At 45.5% G+C, this 24,819-nt stretch overlaps 1 protein-coding gene across 25 annotated transcripts in view; it reads right to left on the bottom strand.

Annotated features, from left to right (window-relative positions):
- Window positions 1-24,819, bottom strand: part of SHROOM3 (shroom family member 3) — a 259,403-nt gene that overhangs the window by 47,284 nt on the left and 187,300 nt on the right. For 18 of the 25 annotated variants that reach the window (XR_010601216.1, XR_010601215.1, XR_010601217.1 and 15 more), the window contains 2 exons: window positions 15,724-15,855; window positions 3,302-3,433 (listed from right to left, as the gene is read on the bottom strand). Coding sequence is in view for 22 of the 25 variants with exons in the window: in XM_065595994.1 (XP_065452066.1) it covers window positions 3,302-3,433; window positions 15,724-15,855 (264 nt within the window). In the remaining 3 variants the exon portion in view is untranslated. The remainder of the gene's footprint in view (window positions 1-3,301; window positions 3,434-15,723; window positions 15,856-24,819) is intronic. The other 7 variants (XM_065595995.1, XM_065595984.1, XM_042856357.2 and 4 more) reach the window with 1 other exon arrangement.

Genomic DNA, 24,819 nt, shown 5'->3' with positions numbered 1-24,819 from the left:
GTAGGAGTGGCTGCTTGGGGGAGGAATTGAATCTCTCCCTTTTTTTTCCCATTTTTTTTCTTTTTATGGAGTTGAAGGCTACACCCTGGCAGTCTTCCTGGAAACTCAACTGTAGCAGAGAAATTTTGTTTGCTGTGAGAAAACTAAACAGACAAGACAGAAGGGAGACGGGGGGCATGTATGTGTGGATGTCTGTGTGGGAAGGAAATTACAGTAGTGTTTTGATAAGACCCCAGGAAGTCTTTACAGCCCCACCGCGGATGTAGTTTAGCAGGCAAGGGCGTTCCCCGTTAAGGGATCTGCAGAGCATTAGCTAGGTCAGATATAAGTCGGTGGAGGAACCTCTGATGTGGTCACTGGAAGTCTGTCTGTCCATAAAGAAGACTATTCAAGTAGTTACTGGGAGGGAGGGAGGTGCTCTTGTTCCAGACATATGTATGTTTCAGAATGGGTTTGTTCACATTAAGGGGGAAGGTGTGGAGGTTTTAAATTGTTGGGAGGGACTTTCTGGGCTCACAACCCCTGTTTCACTCCATCAGGTGTTTCTGGGGCTGAAGAGGGTAATTTGAGGTACTACTTTTCCTCTCCCTCTGTCCTATGCAGCTCTCCCTCTGGACACAGATATCCGCATTCCCCTACACAAGGAGCTTAACAGGCTGCCCCATCGCACTCCCAGGCACTCTGGGAGCAAGGATCTGAGCTGGGAAGCACTAGCTGATGGGCTGCCCAGCGGCTGGGCTTTGGTAGTGTGCAGAAAACAGTCACACGGTAGCCACTCGGGGTGGTTAGTAGTCACACACTCAGCTTAGAAATAGCTGTATTTCCTGGAATGGCAGGCCCAGTTCCTGCACAGGCCGTTCATCTTGCTTGCTCCACGCACGTGCCTGTCTGTGTGCACTTCTGATGAGATTGGAGGCGCTGACCATCCACAACAGCCACTGGAACTTATGGGAGTTGGGGATGCTCGGTAGCTCTGAACAGCAAGTTACCAGGTCCTCTGAGGCAGCTGCTGTAAGGTGAAGCAACCCCCAGGCTAATCTGTAGTCACTAAAGAATCCCTGGTACTTCTCAAAACACATTCGCACTGTAACTTCCCCAGGCACAGCTGGACAGAAGGAGCTAAGCTGTGCAAAGAACAGCTAGAAAGAGAGATGGGTGGATAGTCTTAAGGAAAGGCAGCGAGAAGGACTCTGCCTGCAAAGCAAAGCAAAGGATAAGATAAGCGCAGAAAGGGGTGCGGAGACACATATACGGACATGGAGGGGAATAATGTCAATGAAACCTCAGAACAGCCACGTTGTTCATGTCCGGTGTCAGCTGGTGATCTGCTTTCACATTTTATTTTAGTTGTTTCTTTTTTTAATGAACAGCGGACTATGGGTTTCAGACCCCGACAAACAGACTCTCAGCCAGGGCCCCGGCAATCCACCCAGGGAAGTCGAAGCGGGGAGCTGGCAAACTGACCACTAGATGCCACTGGCGTTCCTCATTAAAAACACCTGGAGGAAAAAGCATCCTTGGCAGCAGGGAATCCAGGCTGGAGTTTCTCTGCCAGAAATGCAGCAGCTGTGATGCAAAGCCCCTCGCTGTCAGCTGAATGGGCTACTAACAGGATGATTTGAGTGGAGGGCGAACCCGCATTTCTACTGTAACTCCTAATTTGTCTTCCCCTGCCCCACCGCCCAGGCTCTTTGGAGCTGGTTCTTGGCTGACATTTGCAGTGCCAGCGTTTAAGTTGCCCAGAGGGTTTGCACAGAGGCTGTGTGGACAATCCCTCCTTCGGAAGCCCATCTGCCTTTCAAGGGGAAACAAAGAGGGTAGAATTGTGGACATCTCTCTCCAGACTGCCCATGACACTTACAGTGTCTTCCGGAGCTTCTTAGCGCAGTCGGAAAGAGAACCTCCCCCGACCCCGAGGCTGGGATCATGGCATTCATTCAAGTTTGCAGCCTAAATAATGGCTGGAGGGGTCTGATCCCATATTCTTTTAACAGAACTAGGATCCCAGGCCTAGTCTTCTGGGACTGGTAACCCACCACACTGACTTAGGAGGGAAACACACACAGCATTATGACTCTGACCCCTGCAGAAAGCAGTTGGCAACATCAGGAAATCCCTCACTGAACATCTCACCCTGGGAGGACCATCAGTGATGTAATACCTTTGCCGATAGTGACTGCTCATGAAAGCAGCTTGTTGCACTGACAGGCGATGTTTCCATGCTGCCTGGGTCCTTTTCTTATTTTTTATTTGCTAATTTTTATTCCACTTTTTTTTTCTTCTTCGCTGGGGAAAGGAACAGGGTGGAGAACGTTTGTGAGGTCTTGAAGGCCGGGGAGTGTCTCTCTCAGATCCTATTATAGCTAAACACATTTTTAAAAGTGTTCCGCCTAACATGGGTTTAAAGGAGTTGCCCAGTCAGAGTAGAGCAGGGAACACAATGTTTAATCGGTTTAGGAACCAGTTTTCATGACTAGCTCTAGGTCTTGAAATGTTATATCACAGTAGTACAGTAGGACTTGGTAGGTCCCTACCTAGAGTTGGTATCTAGCTCTCAGTGCGATGCTGAGATTTGACTCAGACCCGACCGAGACGGTGGGAATACAAGGCCAGATTTTTAAGGGAGTTCATCGCCAACTGTTCCCATATAGGCACCTAAATAAAATGCAGCTGGCTGCTTCATTTGGATGCCACGTAGGAGCTGAGGGCTTGTAAAAATCCAGCCCCAACTGTGGATGAGGAGTGCTTTTGAAAATCTTGCCTGTATATATTAGGGCCAACACGGAGCCCCATTGAAGTCAAGTGAGGCTCTAGGGGTCATTGGAGTGCATTGTTAGCTCAGGGCCTTAGCTTAGAAGCCTTGTGAACTGGTCTTACTACGTGTATGTAAAGTGCCGACAGGAGCTATGTAGACAAATAATGATAATAATCATAGTAGCCAAATACTGCAGTCATTACCAAGTGTTTGACCCAAAGCCTAATGAAATCACTGGGTGTCTTTCAACTGACTTCACTGAACTGTATGTCCTTACACACATAAAATTACCATTGAAGTCAATGGGAGTTTTGCTCGTGTAAAGACTGGGTAAAGACTGGCAGGATCTGTCCGAATGCACCGAAGCAGGTTGCAGTAGACAGGCAATTTGGCAGGGATGACTGATTTTATGGCTCAGAGAGGAAGGATACTTTCTATGGATGAGTAGAGAGTTTTCTTTTCTTGGAATGACACACTAAACAAAAAACAACTCTGCTGTATTCCTCTGAGTTTTACAGTACATGGCCAAGATCACATGGCCCTTACCTGGAATGGTAGGACTGATGCCAAGGAGTGCCAATCGTGCCCTGAGATATTTGCATCATGCTGGGATCGGGTTGGTTCTCTATGAATTTGGTTGAATGCCAGGAGTGCGGTCGGCCCACAAGGTCAGCCCGCCTAGGTAGAAAGAGAGAGGGATCCGAAATATTAGCAACACTCAGTCGTTCGGCTCCTTTGGGGTAAGAGCCATGTAAACGGACATTGGCAAATAAATGTTAATCAGCACATATCACTCCTCAGGCCTCTGTTTGCTGCTGCTTTTCAGGCAATTAATTTGAAAGAACACTGAGTTATCCACCCATGCTGCCACATGTACACATGACAGCACACATTCACATCCAGGCACACTCATCCTCATGCCAATACATGCTCATCAGCACATACTCTGATAGGCTGACACACATAAATACACATGAACATAGTGAGCATAAATTCTGTTCACATAAACATATTCAAAGATTGTTACCAAGCCCACTGGCTTCTTGTAGAGATTTTTCCTTGTGTATCTTAATTGAAGACATGGGCGCTGATCCAGCAGGATGATGATCCCTTGTATCCACAAGAAAAATTAGGCCATAACACCATTTCACTATTTTTTTGCCAACCATTTGCTAAAGATTCCCGAAGAACAAACCATTATTTCAGTTTTAAGGGCACCTTTGATCTTCAGTGAAGGAAAGAGATCTGTTTTATCCCGCTGTTATGACAGGATCTCATTAATAAGAGCTGAACTGAAAATTTAAAAGGGAGGAGGTGAACAAATCAAATTTTCCCCGTAGGTGTGTTTAAACAGAGCTCTTTTGTTCCATCCCTTGCCAAGAAAACAAGGAAACTGAATGTGGTCGGGTGGGAGGCTGACAGAACTGGATTTACGAAGTAACTCGTACTGTCGCCTTCTCTTATTCCTGAAGTGTCCCTTCATAACACGAAGAGACTTGGGGATTTAAAGGATCTCTTTGTAGTTTTGGTAGAAGCAAAACCTATGCCGTTTTCATTTCTGGTTTGGGAAAGCCCATTGTTTGACAGATAGAAGTATGTCTTCCCTTGAATCCTTCAGCAAAGAGCTGTAAGAATTGTGCTGCCCAGTCCTCTAAGCCATTAATACTTTAAAAGCAATTCAACCAACAATCCTGTAATAGCATCATGAGTAAACAAGGAAGCTGTGAATCTAACTCAAAAGACAAGCACTACACATTTAAGTGTGGGATAACCTTGCATTGTGTCCACACCTACTTGTTGCTGAAAATGTGGATTAAGTGTAATAGAATCTTAGGAGAGTTTAAACTAATAGTGGTGGTGGGTGCTTTGGTACAGGTGACCACCTGCTCATGTTGCACAAAGTCATGTACGCAAGCTCTGTGGAAAATCGGAGACTGAAACATGTGTTTGTGCACCAAACTAACAAGATTAAATGTAAATGCTCCTTGTGACTTCACTAGGATTGGACCCAAAAGTCTACAGATAATCGTTCAGCTGATGTCTTCTGTGTAAGTGTATGTGTGCGCCCATGTGCATGCGGCACAACAACATAGGTTCCTGGCATGTACCATCTAACACAGGATTAGGCAAGGAGCTTGCTCTTTCAGGTAGTTGCACAAATCTAGTTTACTCCTAGTAAGGCTGTCCTTAGAGGAAGGAGATTGGTGCAATTGAAACGACTGGATCTGCAGCTGAATATTTACCTCCAATTGTGTATTATGGGAAGATGACCACATTTAACTCATCAAAGCAAAGCACTGGTTTACCAAAGGCAGGTCTTGATAAAAAAACATTCCATACATGTGTTTTATCCCAGGGTACAAGTTCCAGGTACCAATATAAAATCATTGCAAGAGTAAACATTTTTTAAAAACGGCCATAGAACTGGCTTTGGAGAGACTGCAATATTGTGAGAACCTGACTCTTATCCTAGGCACAGTTGTAAGCCTCTCAGTACTGCAGTTAATTTCTGACTCAAGACAAACAATGAGCCAGACCCTCCGCTGGTGTAAATCAGTGTAGTTCCATTGGCGTCAGTGAAGCCAGGCCAATTTACAGAAACCAGGAATCTCGCCCAGAAAGTAAGTATTTCAAAAGGCAAAACTGCTCCAGCCCTGAGCCCCCCCAAACCTGGAACCCCTTCCTGCACCCCAAATCCCTCATCCCTGGTCCCACCCCAGAGCCTGCACCCCCAACCCTCTACCCCAGCCTCTGACCCCCCTCCCCAAACCCAGAGCCTCTCCTATACCCCAAACCCCTCATCCCCGGCCCCACCCAAGCCTGCACGCCCAGCTCAGAGCCCTGACCCCCTCCCGCATCCCAACCCCCTGCCCCCAGTCCAGAGCCCCTGAACCCCTCATTCCCAGCCCCACCCCACAGCCCTCACCCCCGCACCCCAACCCTCTGCCCCAGCCCTGAGCTCCTCCCACACCCCAAGCCCCTCATCCCCAGCTCCGTTTGATCGTGGGCACCAACAATTTTCTTCAACTGGGTCCCCAGAAAAAAAGTTTGAAAATCACTGATCTAGACCATCCCTGACAGGCGTTTGTCTAACCTGCTCCTACAAACCTCCAATGGCGGAGATTCCACAACCTCCGTAGGCAATTTATTCCAGTGCTTAACCACCCTGACAGTTATGATTTTTTTCCTAATGTCCAACCTAAACCTCTCTTGCTGCATTTTAAGCCCATTGCTTCTTGTCTTACCGTCAGTGGTTAACGAGAACAATTTTTCTCCCCCCTCCTTGTAACAACCAGAGCGGGTCTGATTCTCCTCTCACACCTTTTTAACACCAGTGTTGCTCATTTCATGTCACGGAAGTTTCATCTGACTTAGATCAGTGTAGCTGAGAGGAAAATCAGGCCCAGTAGCTGAAAAGTATTTGCTTAATTTTGACTGAGTTCCTGATCAAAAAGGAAAAAAAAATATCCTAATTTCTGAGCTGATTTTGAGAAAAGAAATAAAGCATACCTGGGGAAAAGCTTTTTGGTCTCTTTAAAAACAAAGAGAAAAACAGCAATGGGAAAAGGCAACAATGAGAAATTTAAATTCACTTGCTTTTATCAGTGTGTTGAAGATTACTCCTATTTCAGTGTTTATCTTGTACTATGGAGCTGTCTGGGTTAGTCAGGAACAGTTAGCTTCTCAACTGTTATACATGCCTATTCATTTTATAGTGCAAAGATATGGATGCTGTAAATCATGCCTAAGGACTTCACTTACAACAAGCATGGAATTTATTCACTGTCTGACATATCTAGTGATTTACTAGGGAAATTCCTAGTGTTGTGAGGAAGTTATACAAAGCTCTTGAAGCTATGGATTGTGGTAAACAGTGTGCTGTGATAGATAGATAGATAGATAGATAGATAGATAGATAGATAGATAGATAGATAGATAGATAGATAGATAGATAGATAGATAGATAATGAAAACCACTGAAAAATATATGGAGGAGAGGAGGAAAAATACATGCCCCCAAATGCAAAGTTTTTGAACGTGTATGCATGGGCCAGATCCTCAACTGGTTTAAATCAGAGTAGCTCCACTGAAGTCAATGCTGATTTACAGCTGCTGAGAATCTGACCCTTGGACCTCAGTGGGAGAAAATAGCTCTGTAGTATCTCGGGAGTTCTCCCAACAAATAAATCGCAGAACATATAACAAGGCAGCAGAGCTGTGGAGACGCTTCTTTGCACCTGCAGTTCATCAGAATGTCAGTTAAGCAGGGCTGGATTCTCCATTGCCTTTCACCTTGTGCAGTAACTTATACCAGGGCAAGGTACGTGCAAAGATTACACAAGGTGCTGAACAATGGGAATCTGGACCCTAATTCTCTAAGCTCACCTCCAAAGAATACTAAAACACAAAGCAAGATGAGTTCCAAAACAGAGACATTACCTTGTAGCAAACATCAGCATTTTTGATAGCAACCCTCTGGCCAAATCAACATCGTATGGAGAAGGTGCTTTGCACAAAGCCCTTTCTCTGTGCTCTCTGTTCTTCTTTCAGCCTCTTTTTAGATATAAAAGTTCCCCAGGAGCTCCATTTTCTGCTGCAGTTGTACAGTCTGATCTGACTCCAGGGCACTGAGTTTTAGGGAAGTTTCATCAGCCAACCATTCTACTAACGTGACCAATTAAAGCCACACTGGAGTTCCAGGGGTAGCAGGCATCCCACAACGCACCATGCTAGAAGAAGTTAACTGCTGAGTGTCACAATGCGATGCAAGAAGAAGCAAGGAGGGGAAGAAAACTGCTGACCACCTCCACTGGGGAAAAAATGCTTCATGGTAGAACCCAAGATAAAATCCAAAGTTCCTTTTCCAATGATATCACCAATAATAACTGCAGCCTCCTCCACACACAAAAATGACACTGTTAGCAAAACCCCATGAGAATTCCTTTGGAGTGCTTCACTACGGGCTTCATTGCAAAACACTGCAAAGACCTTTGGAGGGGAAATGAGCAGGTTGGGGGAGCTGTACATTTTGGTGCCATTCCTATCCAGTGTGGAGCAGTTGTGTTGTATAAAGGTTGCCGTACGTATATATCAGCGCTGGGGTGAATATCAGATGAAAAGAACAGGGATAATGGGATCTCGACTGCACAAAGACATCCTTATACCACACCTGCGAATCCCCCCGATTCTCACATCTCAATAGTTCATCAAGGGGTTCCCGACATGACATCAATAAAGTGAGGAGAGAATGGATGCCAGGGCCAGCACTGAAAAATTACCCCGAGTCTATTGTCAGGGTTTAGAACTTGGCTATACAAATTAATTTCACCTAAAAGGGACATGTTGTTTAAGAAGTGGTTACTGCAAACGTGGCCATACATAACAACTGCCTTCCAAGGTACCACATGCACATGGCTTAGCAAATCCACACTAAATGAGTAATCTCTCACCTGAAATCACAATGGTCTGCCTTACAGGGTAAAACCTCAATTTTCACTGCAAGCCTAAATAAAGGGAGCTCTTTACATGTCAGGCTCTCTCTCAAGTAATTAATAGGTTTCTCCATCTTTTATATGGGCTATTTTTTACACCCAGGAAACCCCATTGCAATCCATGGTCCTGTCAAAGTGCTCTGCACGGTCTTGCTGGGGATCTAAGTTTGATTTCAAAAATTTTTTGATGTGAATGTAGCCCCTGATTCAGCCAGGCACCTAAGTGCATGGACTTCATTACTGTGCTTGAGACCCGTTTAAGTCGGTAGAACTTGGAAAGGGTCCAAAGAAGAGCAACAAGAATGATTAAAGGTCTTGAGAACATGACCTATGAAGGAAGGCTGAAAGAACTGGGTTTGTTTAGTTTGGAGAAGAGAAGACTGAGAGGGGACATGATAGCAGTTTTCAGGTATCTAAAAGGGTGTCATAAGGAGGAGGGAGAGAACTTGTTCACCTTAGCCTCTAAGGATAGAACCAGAAACAATGGGTTTAAACTGCAGCAAGGGAGGTCTAGGTTGGACATTAGGAAAAAGTTCCTAACTGTCAGGGTGGTTAAACACTGGAATAAATTGCCTAGGGAGGTTGTGGAATCTCCGTCTCTGGAGATATTTAAGAGTAGGTTAGATAAATGTCTATCAGGGATGGTCTAGACAGTATTTGGTCCTGCCATGCGGGCAGGGGACTGGACTCAATGACCTCTCGAGGTCCCTTCCAGTCCTAGAATCTATGAATCTATGAATCTATGAACTTAAGCACATGCTTAAGTACTTGCTGATTCACGGCTTTGAGTCTTTATTAAATGGGAGGACTATCAGCAATAGCAAGAGTCAGGCACAGGATAAGAAAGTACTGGGTAAATTTCTCAACAATGTCACACTGTTGCATTTCAGTGACCTGCAATAGCTCTGGCTATTCCAGTCCAAAGTGTCTCTTGAGCAGAGAAAGGCAACTCAGCAAAATTACACAGAGTTTTGAGATATGGGTGAATGTCTAACGTGAGACCACGAATCCCATCTTCACTCATGAGCTAAGGTAGCTCTGCAGAGATGAAAGGCTAGTGCATTAATTCAGTACACTGCCATGGGTGGAAACTTCAGATTAAATGCTTTCTCCAACTCATACTTAAATAATACTGCATCACCCACAGAGCCCCATCAGGTCCTTCTGAAGACAAGAAGTGGTTGCAATAAGCATTTCAGCAAGACTGGGCAGAGAGGGCTGCCAAATGTCTAACAGGGTGGTCTACCTTCTCTTAAAAGTAGCACTCACTTTGTGGATCTGAAGGTAGGAGGGGCTTACAAATATATGCTTCAAAACCACACGGAAAGCATTCAGTCAACAGCTTCCCCCCTACCTAGTGCTAGATGGAAACATGTTACAGCTCTCAAGGCAGCTATAAAATTAGCTATAAAATTAACCAAATGTATCTACTATTTTTTAAGAAGTTTTGAGCTTTGAAGGATTCATTTAACATTAACCCTTTTGCTTCTGTGGATTATGGAGCTTCCACTGCTGGTTGAGGGCTTCATAACAAGAGCCAAAAAATGTAAGGGAAAATATTACTGGAGAGTGGCAGACAATAATAATGGGGGACAAGAAGAACTTTAGACTGATGTCTAAGTTTCAGTAAGATGCTGAAGCTAAAGAGGAGGATTCTGTAAGGAATGCCCCTTCATCAGCTGGTGTATCATAGGAGCCCAAGTCTACAGCTGACTAACTTAATTTGATCCAAGCAGGGAATAATGGGATGTAATTCAGTCTTTTAGAACATGAATCAATGCACAGTAAAGGGCCTATCACTGAGCTTGACTGACTACCAACTAAGTCACCATTGTCAGCACACCAATCAGGTGATCTTCATTTGTCGATCACAGTATGCAGTTGAGGCTACAGGTGTACAGATGTTCATCAAACTCATGGCTGACATATGAATCAAAGAACCTTTGGTGAGTCTAGATTTTCCCAGTAAAAGCTAATCCATGTGGATGGACTCCTGTGTCCATATGGGTGGGTATAACGGTCAACCAGCAAGGATTATCCTGCTGGATCAGGGCCCATGCCTGCAATTAAGATACACAAGAGAAAATCTCTATGTTAAAAAGACCCGAGAAGAAGGATTTGTATAATGAAAACATTGTCATCAATGGAGCTAGACTGATTTACACCCGCTGAGGATCTGTCTCAGAGTTTGTCACATTTCACTGTAGTAATATACTGGGCATCGTTAGAATAAGGATATGTCCTATGTGCATCCACCAAAATGACAATCAGTCCCCAGAGCTTGAAAATAAATCAAGTGCATTGCACTTCCTGCTTCATATTTATATCGGGCCATACTCCTCATTACAGTCCTTGTGCTTTGCTATTAAGCAGAAGGTGAATGAAAACTAAAACACTCAGAAAGCCTATTAGGATTTCTACAGCGTGAAGCCACAATCCACTCAAAGAGACGTCATTCATAATTAAGGTGCAGTCATGGTTCTCAAAATAGCACATCGGACTAGGTCAATTAGAGAGAAAATCAACCTTAATAGCCTCAGCTTTATTCCTCTTTACTGATTCTGTTTGTTTAGACTCACAGAACTCTTCGAAGAAGTTTTGGTGCCAGGCTGGGAGGAAGCTGTGTTCTTTAATAGACATTACTGAAGAATAATGAAAACTCACCAGAAAGATTACTCAAGTCAGTGAAGCGTTACTCAAAATGTCACCAGATCAACATAGGGCCAATCATAGCTCTCCACAAGGTTTGCAAAAATGGGACAGAACTGAACGCACACATGTTTATTCTTCTGCATATGCTCAGGCAATGTTCCCACTAACAGTAGTGTACGCCAGTTAAAAAAGGACATACTTCACACAGTTTAGGTGAATTTGTGAATATACTGCAAACTGGCTTTTAAATAATTCAAATAATTTTAAATAATTCAAAATATATTGAGAAGTACATTATGGGCCGTTTCCAATAGACAACTCTCTGCCTGAGGAAATCATTTTAAAGTGTCCCCAAGATTTCTTGCTTGTTTGATCTTTAGTCAAAGATCAAGGATAACATTTATCTGCTGAGATCACCTGAGTTCTAGAGTGGACCAGTTTGGTCCCACTGGTATTGCTTGCCCCATTCCCAGTGCTTAAGACAGGTTTCACTTTTGGCCTTTAGCTGACACATTCAAATACTATTTGATTACCGTCTTTGCCAAGCTACATTTAGGATACCTGAGTTGTGCCACGTTGACTCTTTATAGCCATGTCACATTGCACTAGTTGTGGGAGCTTTAACACATCTCTGAAATCACTTTACATTTACTTAGAGCTTGTCTAGACGAGCATTTAGTTTGTGGCAAGCTGGGGTGTACATCGACCTCACACTAGCCTGCTGTGCACTACGGGCCCGTGCGAACCCTGCTGCAGTGTACCGGAAGTTCCCTAGTGAGCTTTGATCTAGTCCAGTTTCAACATGGTGTCACTCTGCGACTGCATTAGGAAACCGTTGGAGCGCAGCAGCCGGGTGCACAGGGACAATGAGTGAACAGCAGGCTAACATGGGGTAGATTTACACCCCACCTTGCTGTGAACTAAAGGTATGTCTACACAGCAAAAAACACCCGCAGCAGTGAGTCTCAGAACCTGGGTCAACTGACTCAGGCTCGCACTACAGGGCTAAAAATAGCAGTGTAGGCATTCCTGCTCGTGCCGGAGCCCAGGCTCTGAAATCCGGTGAGCTTTTACAGATGGGGAAACTGAGGCATACATGGTGAAGTGACTTGCCGAAGGTCACCCAGAGCGTACATGGTGAAGTGACTTGCCGAAGGTCACCCAGAGCTGGTAACTGGATTATGCTCTAACTAATTACCTGATGCTTAACTGTCATTCAGTAAAAAGTGCAGCTAACAGGCAATAGCTCTTAGATTTAAGGCTCATCTTACTCAAGCGAAGAGTACCACTGACTTCAGCTGACATTAACTGGACAACGCACTTGAATACAGTGAGCAGGATTTAGCTGTTAATATGAGAGCTGATGTAGAATAACTACATGCTCGTTGATTACTAGATCCAACAAGTGTGTCCTACTGGAATCTTTTCTGAATGCAGAGTTTTTAACCACCAGTAGCATTTATTTAACCCCCTATATAAAGTAAATGAAAGGGTTCAGAGTAGCAGCTGTGTTAGTCTGTATCCGAAGAAGTGGGCTGTAGTCCACGAAAGCTTATTCTCTAATAAATTTATTAGTCTCTAAGGTGCCACAAGTACTCCAGTTCTTCTTTTTAAATGAAAGGGTGTATCAGATCCGAAATTTGAAGGGAAGCCATACTGGTTGGGTTCCATTGCCAGAACATTCACGCAGTTCACACGTGACTGTGGCTTAGGCAAGTAGAAGTCAGGACCGATTAATTGGTCTTGCCTGGTGTTACCTAGAGAAAAGGAAGGTTGGAATGAAAGGCTGGAGGGGTCTGAAAGACAGCCTCTCCCCTGTTCTTGCTACAATTTCACGGTACTTTCCTTTACTGGAAAAGAGGAAGAAAGAAGAGATTCGGAAAGGGTGCCTGATTGTATTGTAGGGCGTTTATACTTTTCAGCTTATGTCTTAGGGAAAAACTCCAGCTATTTCTGTCTCCCCAAGCATTACCACTATAGTCTCCTGAAGTGAAGCCAAAACAAAAGACCCTGGGCCAGACCCCCAGGCCCAGCTGGCATAAATGGGCACAGCTCTGTTGAAGTCAGAGAGTGACGCTGATTTATGCCAACTGAGGATCTGGCTCAACAGGTTTAATGCAAACAATTTTTCTGGTTCTTCTTCAGTCAATACATAATTAGTTCAAAAAAGACAAGAGAACAAGAAAGACTAAGATGCTTACGCACTCTGCTAGAAAACACACAGCAACCGCATCAGGAGAGACTTCTAAACAATGGATGGAATGTGCTTTCCGACTCTCGCTCATTTCCAATAATGAGCAGCACAGAGCCGGTGACTGGCAGGAAATATGTCACACTATAAGCCTGATTATCCCAATGCAATGGGGACAGTGAATAACTGCAGATAGCAAAGGGGATTTGCAGTGTAATTAGCAGACACCAGGAACACGATCCTGTTTTGGATAATGGTTTCAGATGGGATATCTGAATTCCACTCTTTTTGTGCTATACGTTCATACTGCTGTGCCTGATTCGCCTCCAATTTACCCAGATGCAAATCAAAAGCAGCTCCCTTGAATTCAATGGCATTACACACATAAAAGGCCTGGCTGTCCCCACACCAGTGTATGTACATATGTATGTATGCATTTACATACTACACAGATTCTGAACCAGACCCTTCCCTGGGGTAACTCACAGATAAGTTGATCGACGCCAACAGGGGATCTGACCCTCTGGTTTCAACTGAGTTCTCCTGATTTGCCCCTGAGCTTGTGAGAGCAGTCTCCAGGCCCTATGGTCTCAATCTCTCACAGCCTGGACAGAGTGGAGAGCAGGGCGGCTGCTGGCTGCTACTACTTGATTCAGCCCTGGGGCAAGCTCAAGCTGCCAGGGTCAACTTAACTTATGTCCCTGAGGGACCTTACATCAGTGAAGGGGCAGGCAAAGATGAGCTCAGATGTGACATGATCCCTTCCCTCCCTGCCCCTCCTTCCCCTTCCCCTGGGGATGGGAGAGAACAGAGCTACCTCCACCAGATTTACACCAACAGAGAGTTACCCGGCACAGCGGTAATTCTCCACTAGCCTCCTCTGGTGGCTTGCAGTGGCTAATAAACCTGACAATACAGACCATATATGTAACGTGACTCAAATATGTAATATAGCTCAGATGACTAAGGAGTCAGCACCTCTTTCATACAAAACCTTTCAATTTTTCAGATTTTTGCCCCCCATCCCTAAATGGCCCCCTCAAGGATTGAACTCACAACCCTTGGTTTAGCAGGCCAATGCTCAAACCACTCAGCTATCCCTGAAGAGAGTAGCTGATCTGGACTCTCTAGACCTGATTCTTCACTCCTTTGCACCTTGTCTAGCCATTCATGCTTGTGTAGAGTGGCTGTAAAACGAGATCATTACGATCTAGTAGCATTTTATACTCACTTTGCTCTCCACAAAGTGCTGGGCAACAAAGAATCAGGCAGGCGGTACTCAAAAATTACATGGCATTCTATAGTTAACGATGCCAACTCCAGGACAGATCCTCAGCTGTTGAACACAGGTGCGGCTCCACTGATTTCAACAGACCCCAATTTCCAGCAGCTAAGAATCTGGCCCTAGAATCCTGGAGTTTCCCAAAGACTGGAAACACTTATTTTCCATCCCGAATTTCACAGAACGCTTTAGACAATCGGCGATCCAAAGCACTTCATCATTTCGGATGTGTTTACAGAAAGCAAACGAGTTGTGGGGCTGCCCCTGCTGGCACAGCCAAAGGTTAAGGCCTTGTAGCATATTCCCTCCCACTCTCAAATTCTTCTACATTAAGGCTACTTCCTGTTTGGAACCAAAGTGTCAACCATTGATACACAATATAGACAGGTAACAGACACAGCCTGAAATGCTGCCCTCTGTGTAATAAAAAACCCCGTGACTGTCTCTGATGGGAAAATATCACAATGAAGCACTAAACTGTGATGCTTCTCTCAAGTAACTACTGTTGGGAATGAAAGATCTACAAGCAGGAAGTACTAAACTTGAACTCTCAAAGCGTTTTGATTTATTTTCAGTTCAAAACAACCTTTTGTTTCAAAATTTCCATTAGTTTTACAAAAACAAACAAACAATTAAAAATGGTCAAAATAAAAGGGAAACATTTGGATTTTGTCAAAATGAAATGCTTCTTTCAATCTGAAATGAACTCTTTTTTCACTTTTCAATTCACTGAAAATTTTCCTTGATTTTTCAGAATTCCCAGCAAATCAAAAAATGCGTTATTTGCACAGCTCTAATCTTCAGCTGCCTCAATACTTCTACACATCTATCCCTTGGTCCAAAGCAATGGAGCTATTCCAGATTTACCCCAGTGCAGTGGAAAGCTGAATTTGGCCCTACTTCTCTAATTGTCTTCTCCAGGACTGACAAAGTTCTATAAAGGAGAGGAAAGGAAAGCACACCCAAGTCAACCAGTTTCCCCTTGGGCATATCAACAACAAGAGTGACTAGCTACTCTGTGCACAGCCCCACACAAACGTTATCAACGACAGCAAAGTTGTCCCTTGCTCAGGGCACAAGATTGAGTTTATTTCCCTGGCATTACGCTGGAGGTGTGCGAAGGGCTAAGTGTGAGGTGAATTAATGACTCTGACACAATCCCACTTCCTGACGCTTCAAAAACTTGACACTTACACGGGTATAAATTGACGCTTCTCCCCGACGAGGGAAGTTGTGTTTGACAACGGACCCAGCTGAGGATCTGTCCCAGAATGCAATTCAAAGTACATAAATAACTGGCATAGGTAGAGGGCAGGAAGAGAATCATGAGCAAAACCATCTTCTCTCTCACCTGTTCTTCAGCCGTGGTTTAACTCCTCCTGACCATGCTGTTTTGCTGTGCTGTAGGTCAGTGGGGATACACTCCGGACTGAGTGAGTGGGAAGCGGGCAGGTCAGTGTGTTCCTTTGCTACACATGTGTCCCTGTCAAAAGAAACCAAGGGAGTGTCAAAGTTCATGGAGTGCCTGAGACAGACAGACACACATACATTAATGATGCGTCTGACGAAGTGGATATTCACCCACGAAAGCTTATGCTCCAATACATCTGTTAGTCTTAAAGGTGCCACAGGACTCTCTGTTGCTTTACACATACATTAAGATCATTTTCAAAATATCAAAGAAATATGTAGATGGGGGGGCGGATTCCATCAAAGCCTCATTTTTAACACGCACAAAGGAAAATGTCTGATGGAAAACAGCTGCTAAAAGCCACTGATGTGCCTATTCTTCTCCATGGGAAAGATGAAAGGATACATCACCACCAAAACTGGATTCGTAGGGTGAAATTCTGCTCTCCGTTATAGCGAGGCAGAGTTTGGTCATTAAAACCCTCCTCCCTAAATGTTTTGGAGCAACTGTGCAATAGATCAACATAGATTGTCACTGATCGAGAAGAATCCACAGCAGGATCAAATATAGAATGCATTGAGAGAGATGCAAAGTGGGTGAAGTAATATCTTTTATTAGGCCAACCTCTGGTGGAGGGGACAAGTTTCTGAACTTCACAGAGCTCATCCTCAGGTCTGGAGAAGGTGACCAGAGGTTAATGTATTAACTACTGAGAAGTACAAATGCTAATAGTGAGAGGGGGCAGCCATTGTGCCAGGTCCTGAACGTACACATAGGAAAAGGCAGCCCTTGACCTTTGAGATCTTACAGTCTAGACCAGCGGTGGGCCAACTACGGCTTGCGGGCTGGATCCAGCCCACCAGCCGTTTTAAGCCGGTGTGCGAGCTCCTGCTGGGGAGCGGGGTCTGGGGCTTGCCCCGCTTCAGCTGGGGTGCAGGGTCGGGGGCCGCACCATGCAGCTCCCGGAAGCCACGGCATGGCCCTGCTCTGGCTCCTACACGCTCCAATGGCCCCCTCCGGTGCTCCAATGGGAGCTGCAGGGGCAGTGCCTGCGGACGGGGCAGCGTGCAGAGCCGCCTGGCTCCGCCTCCCCATAGGAGCCGGAGAAGGGACATGCCACTGCTTCCAGGAGCCGCTTGAGATAAGCGCCGCTCGGGGCCTGCACCCCTGCCCTAGCCCCAGCCCTGATCCCCCTCCCGCCCTCCGAACCCCTCAGTCCCAGCCCAGAGCACCCTCCTACACCCCAAACACCTTATCCCCAGCCCCACCCCAGAGCCTGCACCCCCCAGCTGGAACCCATCCCAATCCCTCATCCCAGCCTGGAGCCCCTCCCACACCCTGAACTCATTTCTGGCCCCACCCCAGAGCCCGCACCCCCAACCAGAGCCCAAACCCCCTCCCAAACCCCAACCCCAATTTTGTCAACATTCATGGGCCACCATACAATTTCTATTCCCAGATGTGGCCCTCAGGCCAAAAAGTTTGCCCACCCCTGGTCTATACAGACAAGACAAAAGTTACGAGAAAGGAAACGTTATCCCCGATTTACAAATGAGGCCTTAAGACATTAAATGACTGGCCCAAGGTCACACTGGAAGTCTGTGACAGAGCCAGGAACTGACCGCTGATCTCCTGTCTCTGAGGCTAGCGCTTTAACTACAAGAGCATCCTTCTTTCCTGTAAGAGGAGCAGGAGCTGCGTTGCAGAGCTGAGGAACTTAGCTTGGGTGAGCACTAGTTCTTCTTGTTTTAAGGCTGTATTCCAGGCTAGCTTTGCTAACAGCAAAACCATTGATCTTACGCCCGCAGACAAGTCCTACCTACCCGGAACGATGGCGAGATAGAAAGGTCTATCCACAGTTCAACGTTCTTCCCATTAGATTAACACACAAAGGGCTAGCCCACCCCATCAAAAACAACAGAGATGATTATTAATTATTTCTATTCTTTTAGCATAGAAAATAAAATCTCTTGAAACACTGGGTGTTCTTAATGACTCTAATTTTCACAGTCAAATGTGGGTCTGGTTGACAGTCACCTCTCTGCTAATGTAAGGAAAACATAAAAATCTGTGTGAGACGCATGTTCTTTCCCTGTCTTTCCTTCCCTCCTGCCTAGCCCTGAGGAGAGCTGCAGACTAAGATGGGGAGTAATTGTCCCTTGTTCTACGTTTAATAGGCTTCGGTCTGAGAGCACATGCCAACATAGGAGGCTTTAGATATTTCGGATGGCTTGGATTCCATTCCTGTGAGAGGCCAGCCTTCTTTGTATCCATTTAAATCCTCCCCCTCCAAGCCTCTCTCCCCCGCAAGCCCCCCACGTGTCAGGCAAGAATTTTAAGTCTCACATTGCAGATGAGATATACCAGGGAAACAGCAGCACTTTCACCTAGATTGGGGAATTTCATTGGTCCAGAACTAGACAGAATGGCCTCCTTCCTCCGTCTGCTTATGTGTGTCTGCGTTTTACCCCAAATCCTGCCGTAGCTGCCTTTTTTTTAAACCAAATCTCACTCTACTTTACCTCTCACCCAGTGTGACTGTGTCCTACTCCCCTCTGAATAAACCTCTGGGGAACCTCATAGGTATGAGTAAGGGGGCGTTATTTAGCAACTGAGACAGTGGGCCCTCCTCACAGTTGCTCGATGCACATACAAAACAATACAAACTGATTGACTAATGCCGAACAAAATAGATCTCCCTCTGTATAAAGCTAACCAGATTCCTCTCAGGAAGAAGCCTGCATGAATACTGGGAGCCAAATTTCTCGTGTTACACCAGTGACATGCCACTGAAGCCAATGGCTCCACTTCTCCTCTCGCACCAGTTTCATCAATATAGTTACTATTACTCCTGATGTATGCCTGTGTGGGAGAAGAATATTTCAGTGCAGGATAGAGCAGAGAGGAGAGAACTGGTCTCGATAAGATTAAACTTAGCCTCTTTTTTGAAAAAATAAATATTATTGCTTATATTGCAGGAGTGCCTAGAGGACAGATGTGATGAAGTGAGAATTCTTCATCATGTTTTGTATGAATACTCTGTGTGCCTCAGTTTCCCCCATGTACTGCATGGTTAACTGGGTAGGGGGAAAAGGTTGTGTACCCTTTGCAGAGCTCCAGGTATGGCTGCCTGGGCCTGATCCTATGCTATGAAGAGTCTCAGAAGACAATTGCTCGGACTTTTGGTACCTAGCAAATAACAACTATGGAAGATCCACCCCTCCGCAGAAAGCCAGACTGGTTTGAGCAGCTGGAGAACAAAGGGCTAGGAGGAGGGCCAGGTGACAATGTTTGCCTGGGAACAAGGACAAAGGACTGAGGAGGGGCTGGGGGGTTGTTAAGGGTGGGTTGCTGGAAGCAGGAAAAGCTTCTGGACTGGGACTAAGAAAGGGTCAGACGAGAGCTCTGGGCTCTGAACTGACCCAGATGGCGTATGCTGTAACTCTCTGCTCTCTGTGATAACCAAGGACTTTTGACGCTGCGTTCCAGACATCTAATACGCCCTTCTGCTTTTACAGCGCTGTCTGGGAGTCACTCCAGATAAAGGAAACTGGGGGTGTATTGCTCCCTTTAGGTGTGTAAGTCTCCCTCCGGGGTCCAATCCAGGTGGACTTGCTGCAGGGAGCTCATGGCATAAAGCAGGTGTGCAGAAGGCTCCGAGTTTCGGTCCCAGGAGACTGTGAAGCCATGGGGTTTACCCCAGTGAGAGAGTGTGACCCTAAGGGGGCTGACGCACTGAAGGAGCTCTCCCAGGGACCAGACCTATGGATCCGAGACAACAGGGCCCCGAAATGCCAAGCTCTTTGCAAACATACAGCAAAGAAATGGCCCCTACCCTGCAGAGCTTACACATCTGCTCTACTGGTTTCTAGACAGAGCCGCTCTTGGGGGGATCTTTGTTACAAGTGAGCACATGGAAGCATCTGAGAAATCTATTCTTGCAAGATTTCCAGCACCCTTTGGCAGACCTCAGCAGATCAGAAAAGCCCTCAGCGGATGGACGCTGATTGGTAACTTGTCTCCAAATGAGGAGCTTGACCCTGCATTCTTTGTGTACTCAAAATTCCTACTGATTTCAGTAGCTTTGGACACATACAAAATGTAGGGATTTGGTCCCTTTGGCGGTTTGCTATCACTAGTACAAAGCAGGATATACAGCTATACTATTGCACTGATACTAGGCCAAATCCTAGTCCTGTAATTCTGCAGAGGAGAGCCTTGCACTGGTAGAGAAGCAGTATGGCCAGCCAAAAACCACGAGTGAGCCTTCCCTCGCTCCATGAGACAGGCTTAAAATACATGGAATTTAAGAATGACCCATTTTGGGTTCTTTTCATTTGCCTGGTGGGGTTGGAGACTTCAGGAGGCAGTCAGGCCAAGGTTTCAAGCCTTTCTTGGCAATCATGAGAACAGAAATGTACTCTGTGTTTATTAACGAAAGCTGGGAGTTTCCTACAATCACATGACTCCAGGAGCTGGGGCTTTAAGAAAAACACCAAATATCGCAAAACTCATGCTCAAGTTATGAGAGCTGGCAAGTGGCAATACTGGAGAAGAGAGAGCACCACTTCCACCCAACATCCCTCCGAGCACCAGTCGCTTCTTCCGTGGGAGTGAATGGGGCTGCCTGGCTGCAGAATAGCTCTTCAGCTGCTGTCCAGGAAGCCAGTTCCCCCAGGAACTGCTTAGCATCCCTGGGTGCTCATACTGGCCAGGCTGTGGGGTTGTGGCCAGGTTCCTCCCCATGCAGCAGCAGGGTCAGGATGTGGCCCATCGGCTGCAGTTTTGGCCTGACACAACCGTGCGGAGTGGATACAGAGAAGTAGCAATTTTATTTCTAATCCTCCATTAGTCAACACATGGAAACAGTGACCAACCATCAGCTCATCTTCACTCTATGGCACAGGGGAAGCGTGACCCTGGCGTAACGAGCTGTCTCATTCTGGGGAGACGGCGGGATCCAATTGAAATGTTAAGATTCTCAGGACATGCACTTGTCCTTAGCTCTGGGGCAAATTCTGACATCACTACTCAGGGCCTGATTCTCAGTTACACTTTATGCCCCTCTGGTAGCGTAAAGGGGCCTTAAAGTGAGTGTAACTAATTTATGCCACTTGAAGTTCCCCTCCTTGCACTGCCCGATTGGTGGAGAGTGAGTTTAGCAATAGCCTACCCAAGCTAACGTGAATCCAGCTAGCCCAGGTAACAGTAGCAGTGAAGCCAATGCATGACCCAGCACGGGCTCTGGGGACATATCCTTCTCACTAGCCCACCCTGGAGCCTGCGCTGTCGTTGTTACCCACACTAGCCTGTGCCCAGCATTTACCAGTGTACACATATGCCTTAGTATAAACAAGAAATACTCAATAACTACAGCAGGAACATTCGGCAGCAACCCATTCTGGGAGTTAGAAGTAAATGTATTCCTAGTGTCCAGTACGTGGCCCAGAAATGGAAGGATCAGCACCGAACTTTTCGGAAACACCAACAGGTGCTCCTCGGTAATCTAACTTCCCATTCTTCTTGTGACGTTGCACTCCATATGCTTTATGAAAACATGCTTATGAACATGAATATGGTATCACTGGAATATGCTTTAGGCAAAAGGTCTCTTTGTAAGGTATCATTACAAAGCTTATAATCTACCGAGTGTGGTCATCCTATTTGTATGCATGTATCATTCTTGTATCGGAAGCTGGAAATATGAAGTATAACTATGAGGTCCTATGTAATTATGCAAAGTGTGGGTCATTAATGGCGGTTTAGAATCTTGATGGCTCCCATTGACTAGGACAATTGGTTGTGGGTGTTCCTGTGTAGATGTGGGCCAGCTGGTGGGTTATGAAGAATGAGGTCTTTCAGTGACATTTGACCATGTCACCTGATAATGAAATCCATCTTAAATCTGGTACTTTTCCATTTAGAAGGAGGGGGGGCCCCAGAGAGACAAAAGATTCCTGCCTTGTGCCAAAACTATAAAAGGGGGTGAAAGAGAACAAAGGGGACGGACAGTCATGAGAACACCTGTTTTTCACCTAAGATGTCTGCTGGAACTAACAAGGACTCTACCAGAGGAATGGATTGGGCCCAGACTAGGAAGGAGTCTAATCTGTGAAAGAAGGTTATTGGAACTTCTCTGAGGGTGAGATTTTACCTGTAAACAGTTTCTTAATGTATTAGGCTTAGCCTTGCGTGTTTTTGCTTTATTTTGCTTGGTGACTTACTTTGTTCTGTCTGTTATTATTTGAAATCACTTAAATCCTACTTTTTATTCTTAATAAAAGCACTTTTGTTTATTATTGAACCCAGAGTAAGTGATTAATACCTTGGGGGGAGCAAACAGCTGTGCATATCTCTCTATCAGTGATATAGAGGTTGGACAATTTATGAGTTTACCCTGTATAAGCTTTATACAGAGTAAAATGGATTTATTTGGAGTTTGGATCCCATTGGGAGCTGGATGTCTGGGTGCTGGAAATAGGTGACCTGCTGAGCAGTTTTTGGTTAAAGTCTGCAGCTTTGGGGGCGTGGACCAGACCTGAGTCTGTGTTGCAGCAGGCTAGTGTGTCTGGCTCAACAAGGCAGGGTTCTGGAGTCCCAAGCTGGCAGGGAAAACGGTCTCAGAGGTAATCTCAGCACGGCAGGTGACAGTCCCAAGGGGGTCTCTGTGACCAAACCCATCACGCTTCTCCTAAATGGCAGACATCAGTTCTCCCAGTCTACACAATATCTGCACTAATGCAGCTCAGATTCAGCTCTGAGTTGAGCCCTTCCCCTCCTCTCCCTTCCACTTATCTCCTCAGAAGTTATGGAAAAGAGAAAGACGGGAGACTCAGAAACCGTTACAGTGACTATTGGGCCTGGTCCCCACTAAGTCCCCACTTCGGACTAAGGTACGCAAATTCAGCTACGTTAATAACGTAGCTGAATTCGAAGTACCTTAGTCCGAACTTACCGCGGGTCCAGACGCGGCACGGAGGCTCCCCCATCGATGCCACGTACGCCTCTCGCCGAGCTGGAGTACCGGCGTCGACGGCGAGCACTTCCGGGATCGATCCCAGAACATCGATTGTCTGCCACTGGACCCTCCGGTAAGTGAAGACGTACCCTTGGTCATCTAACTGCCGAGGGGAAGGAGAGTAAGTAGCTAGCAGCCATAAAGGTCTGAGGAGCACATGCTCTCCTCACCACTGTAACAGAAGCACCGTGGTATTTTTTTTTAATGGTATTAAAAACATGTTGGAAAAGCAAAAGAGACTACAGATTCCCACTGCTGTTATGCCCATAGTCCTTTCCTGGTCACTTCCAATGTATTCCCATATGTATCCACCTGTGGCCCAATTTACAGATCAGCAGCTAAGTGGTGCACATCTGGAGTGTTCCTCCTAATACACAGTTGTTGTATTTACTTCACAGAGACAAGAAAAAGTAGTTAGTTCCTGCACAGGATCTGGGGTTGTTGCTGAAGGAAACACAAAAGAGATTTATCGGGCCTTGCACTCTTTGAACACTATCATGTGCTGGGCTGCATTTGGTATTACAAACCCACTGAAATACTGAAAGATAATCCAGAGACAAGGTGGGTGAGGTAATATCTTCTTTGGACTGACTTCTGTTGGTGAAAGAGAGCTCTTCCGGTTCCAGAAAGTGTGTCAAAGCTACATACAAGCTGGTACAGATTGTTTAGCATAAGTAGTTAACACATATTCTAAGAGATTATTCAAGGTGAAGTGACCCATTAACACCTCTGCAGTCACAGGACAAAAAATGGGGATTAGTGGGTGACAGACTGTCCTAATAAGCCATAAATCCAGTGTCTTTATTAAACCATGATTTTTAGTGTCTAGCAAAGATATGAATTTATGCTCCCAGGCTCATCTTTTGAAGGTGTTGTGCTGATTTCTTTTGAGCAGGAGGACTGAGCAGGAGGTCAGATATAGAATGATCGCTTCATGAAAAGCATTCACCCATGGCTGATAGAAAAATGATAAAAGACAAAAACATCCCATGTGATAATCAAACAGTTAATAAATAACACAATGAATTAAACCTCACAACTGCTGCGAAGTACCTAAGATATAGGGATCATTTTATCACTAAAATGCAGATGCCTCTGAGATGGAACACAGTGGCAGCATACAGTAACACCCCATGACCTTTTAGGAAAGGACGTGAAGAAGAATATCCTGCCCAGATGAATATGCAGGGGGAATTGTAGACAGGCAGACAATTGCTAGCTAAATGGACAGTAGGGTTAACACACTTACTCTTACAAAAGGTGCTACAGAATCTTTACATGACAGGCCTTGGCTTGACATGTCCCCTGAAAGATGGAAACTTCCCACAGCACTGCAATCCCATAGCAATCCTCGACACCGTACTGAATCCAGCGACCCTGCCAGTTACTCGGTAGTACGTTCACTCTCTAGGAAGGCTCTTTACAAACATGGTACCTGGCTTTTCTTCCCTTTTCCAGTTTACAATGGAAATAGTTACCTCAGTGCAGGGAATAAATCAGCGAAATACTTTGTGCCTTGACTGTCATTGCTCAGCTCAAGGCCCACAAGTTGCTTTCTCACCTTCTTTACAGCAACTTTTTTTGGACAATATGAAATCTCCACAAGGGAGCAGGGTCCATTTCCCTCCCTGGGAGTGCCCTAACAGACAGACTAGCAGGCCCCTTCCACTTAAATTGCAGTACCCAGAAAACAGCCTCACAGTTACATAGTTTAAAAAAACAAACCACAGTGACCATCTTGGAAAAGCACAATCCCGCAGTTGTCCTTTTTCTGTCACCCAGATATAACACTGTTTCTAAAGGCTAGCTGGGTCTCTGTAACATCCCTCTACCCCCACTTAAAGTTAGCAGCTGCACCCAAAATATTTTCTTTTCTGCAAAGTTCTTGTCGAACTGTTAGATGTTATTTATACTTGCTGCTCCCATTGTGCCTTTGGTATTTAATGCTACACAAGTTAACTACTCGCTGTACAAAGACATTCTGTCCAGCCTTTCCTTAGCTTAGGTGTATGGCCCTT

This window comes from Chrysemys picta, chromosome 5, assembly GCF_011386835.1.
Source record: "Chrysemys picta bellii isolate R12L10 chromosome 5, ASM1138683v2, whole genome shotgun sequence".
NCBI classification, from domain to species: Eukaryota; Metazoa; Chordata; order Testudines; family Emydidae; genus Chrysemys; species Chrysemys picta.
This window is presented reverse-complemented; position numbering and strand designations above follow the sequence as displayed.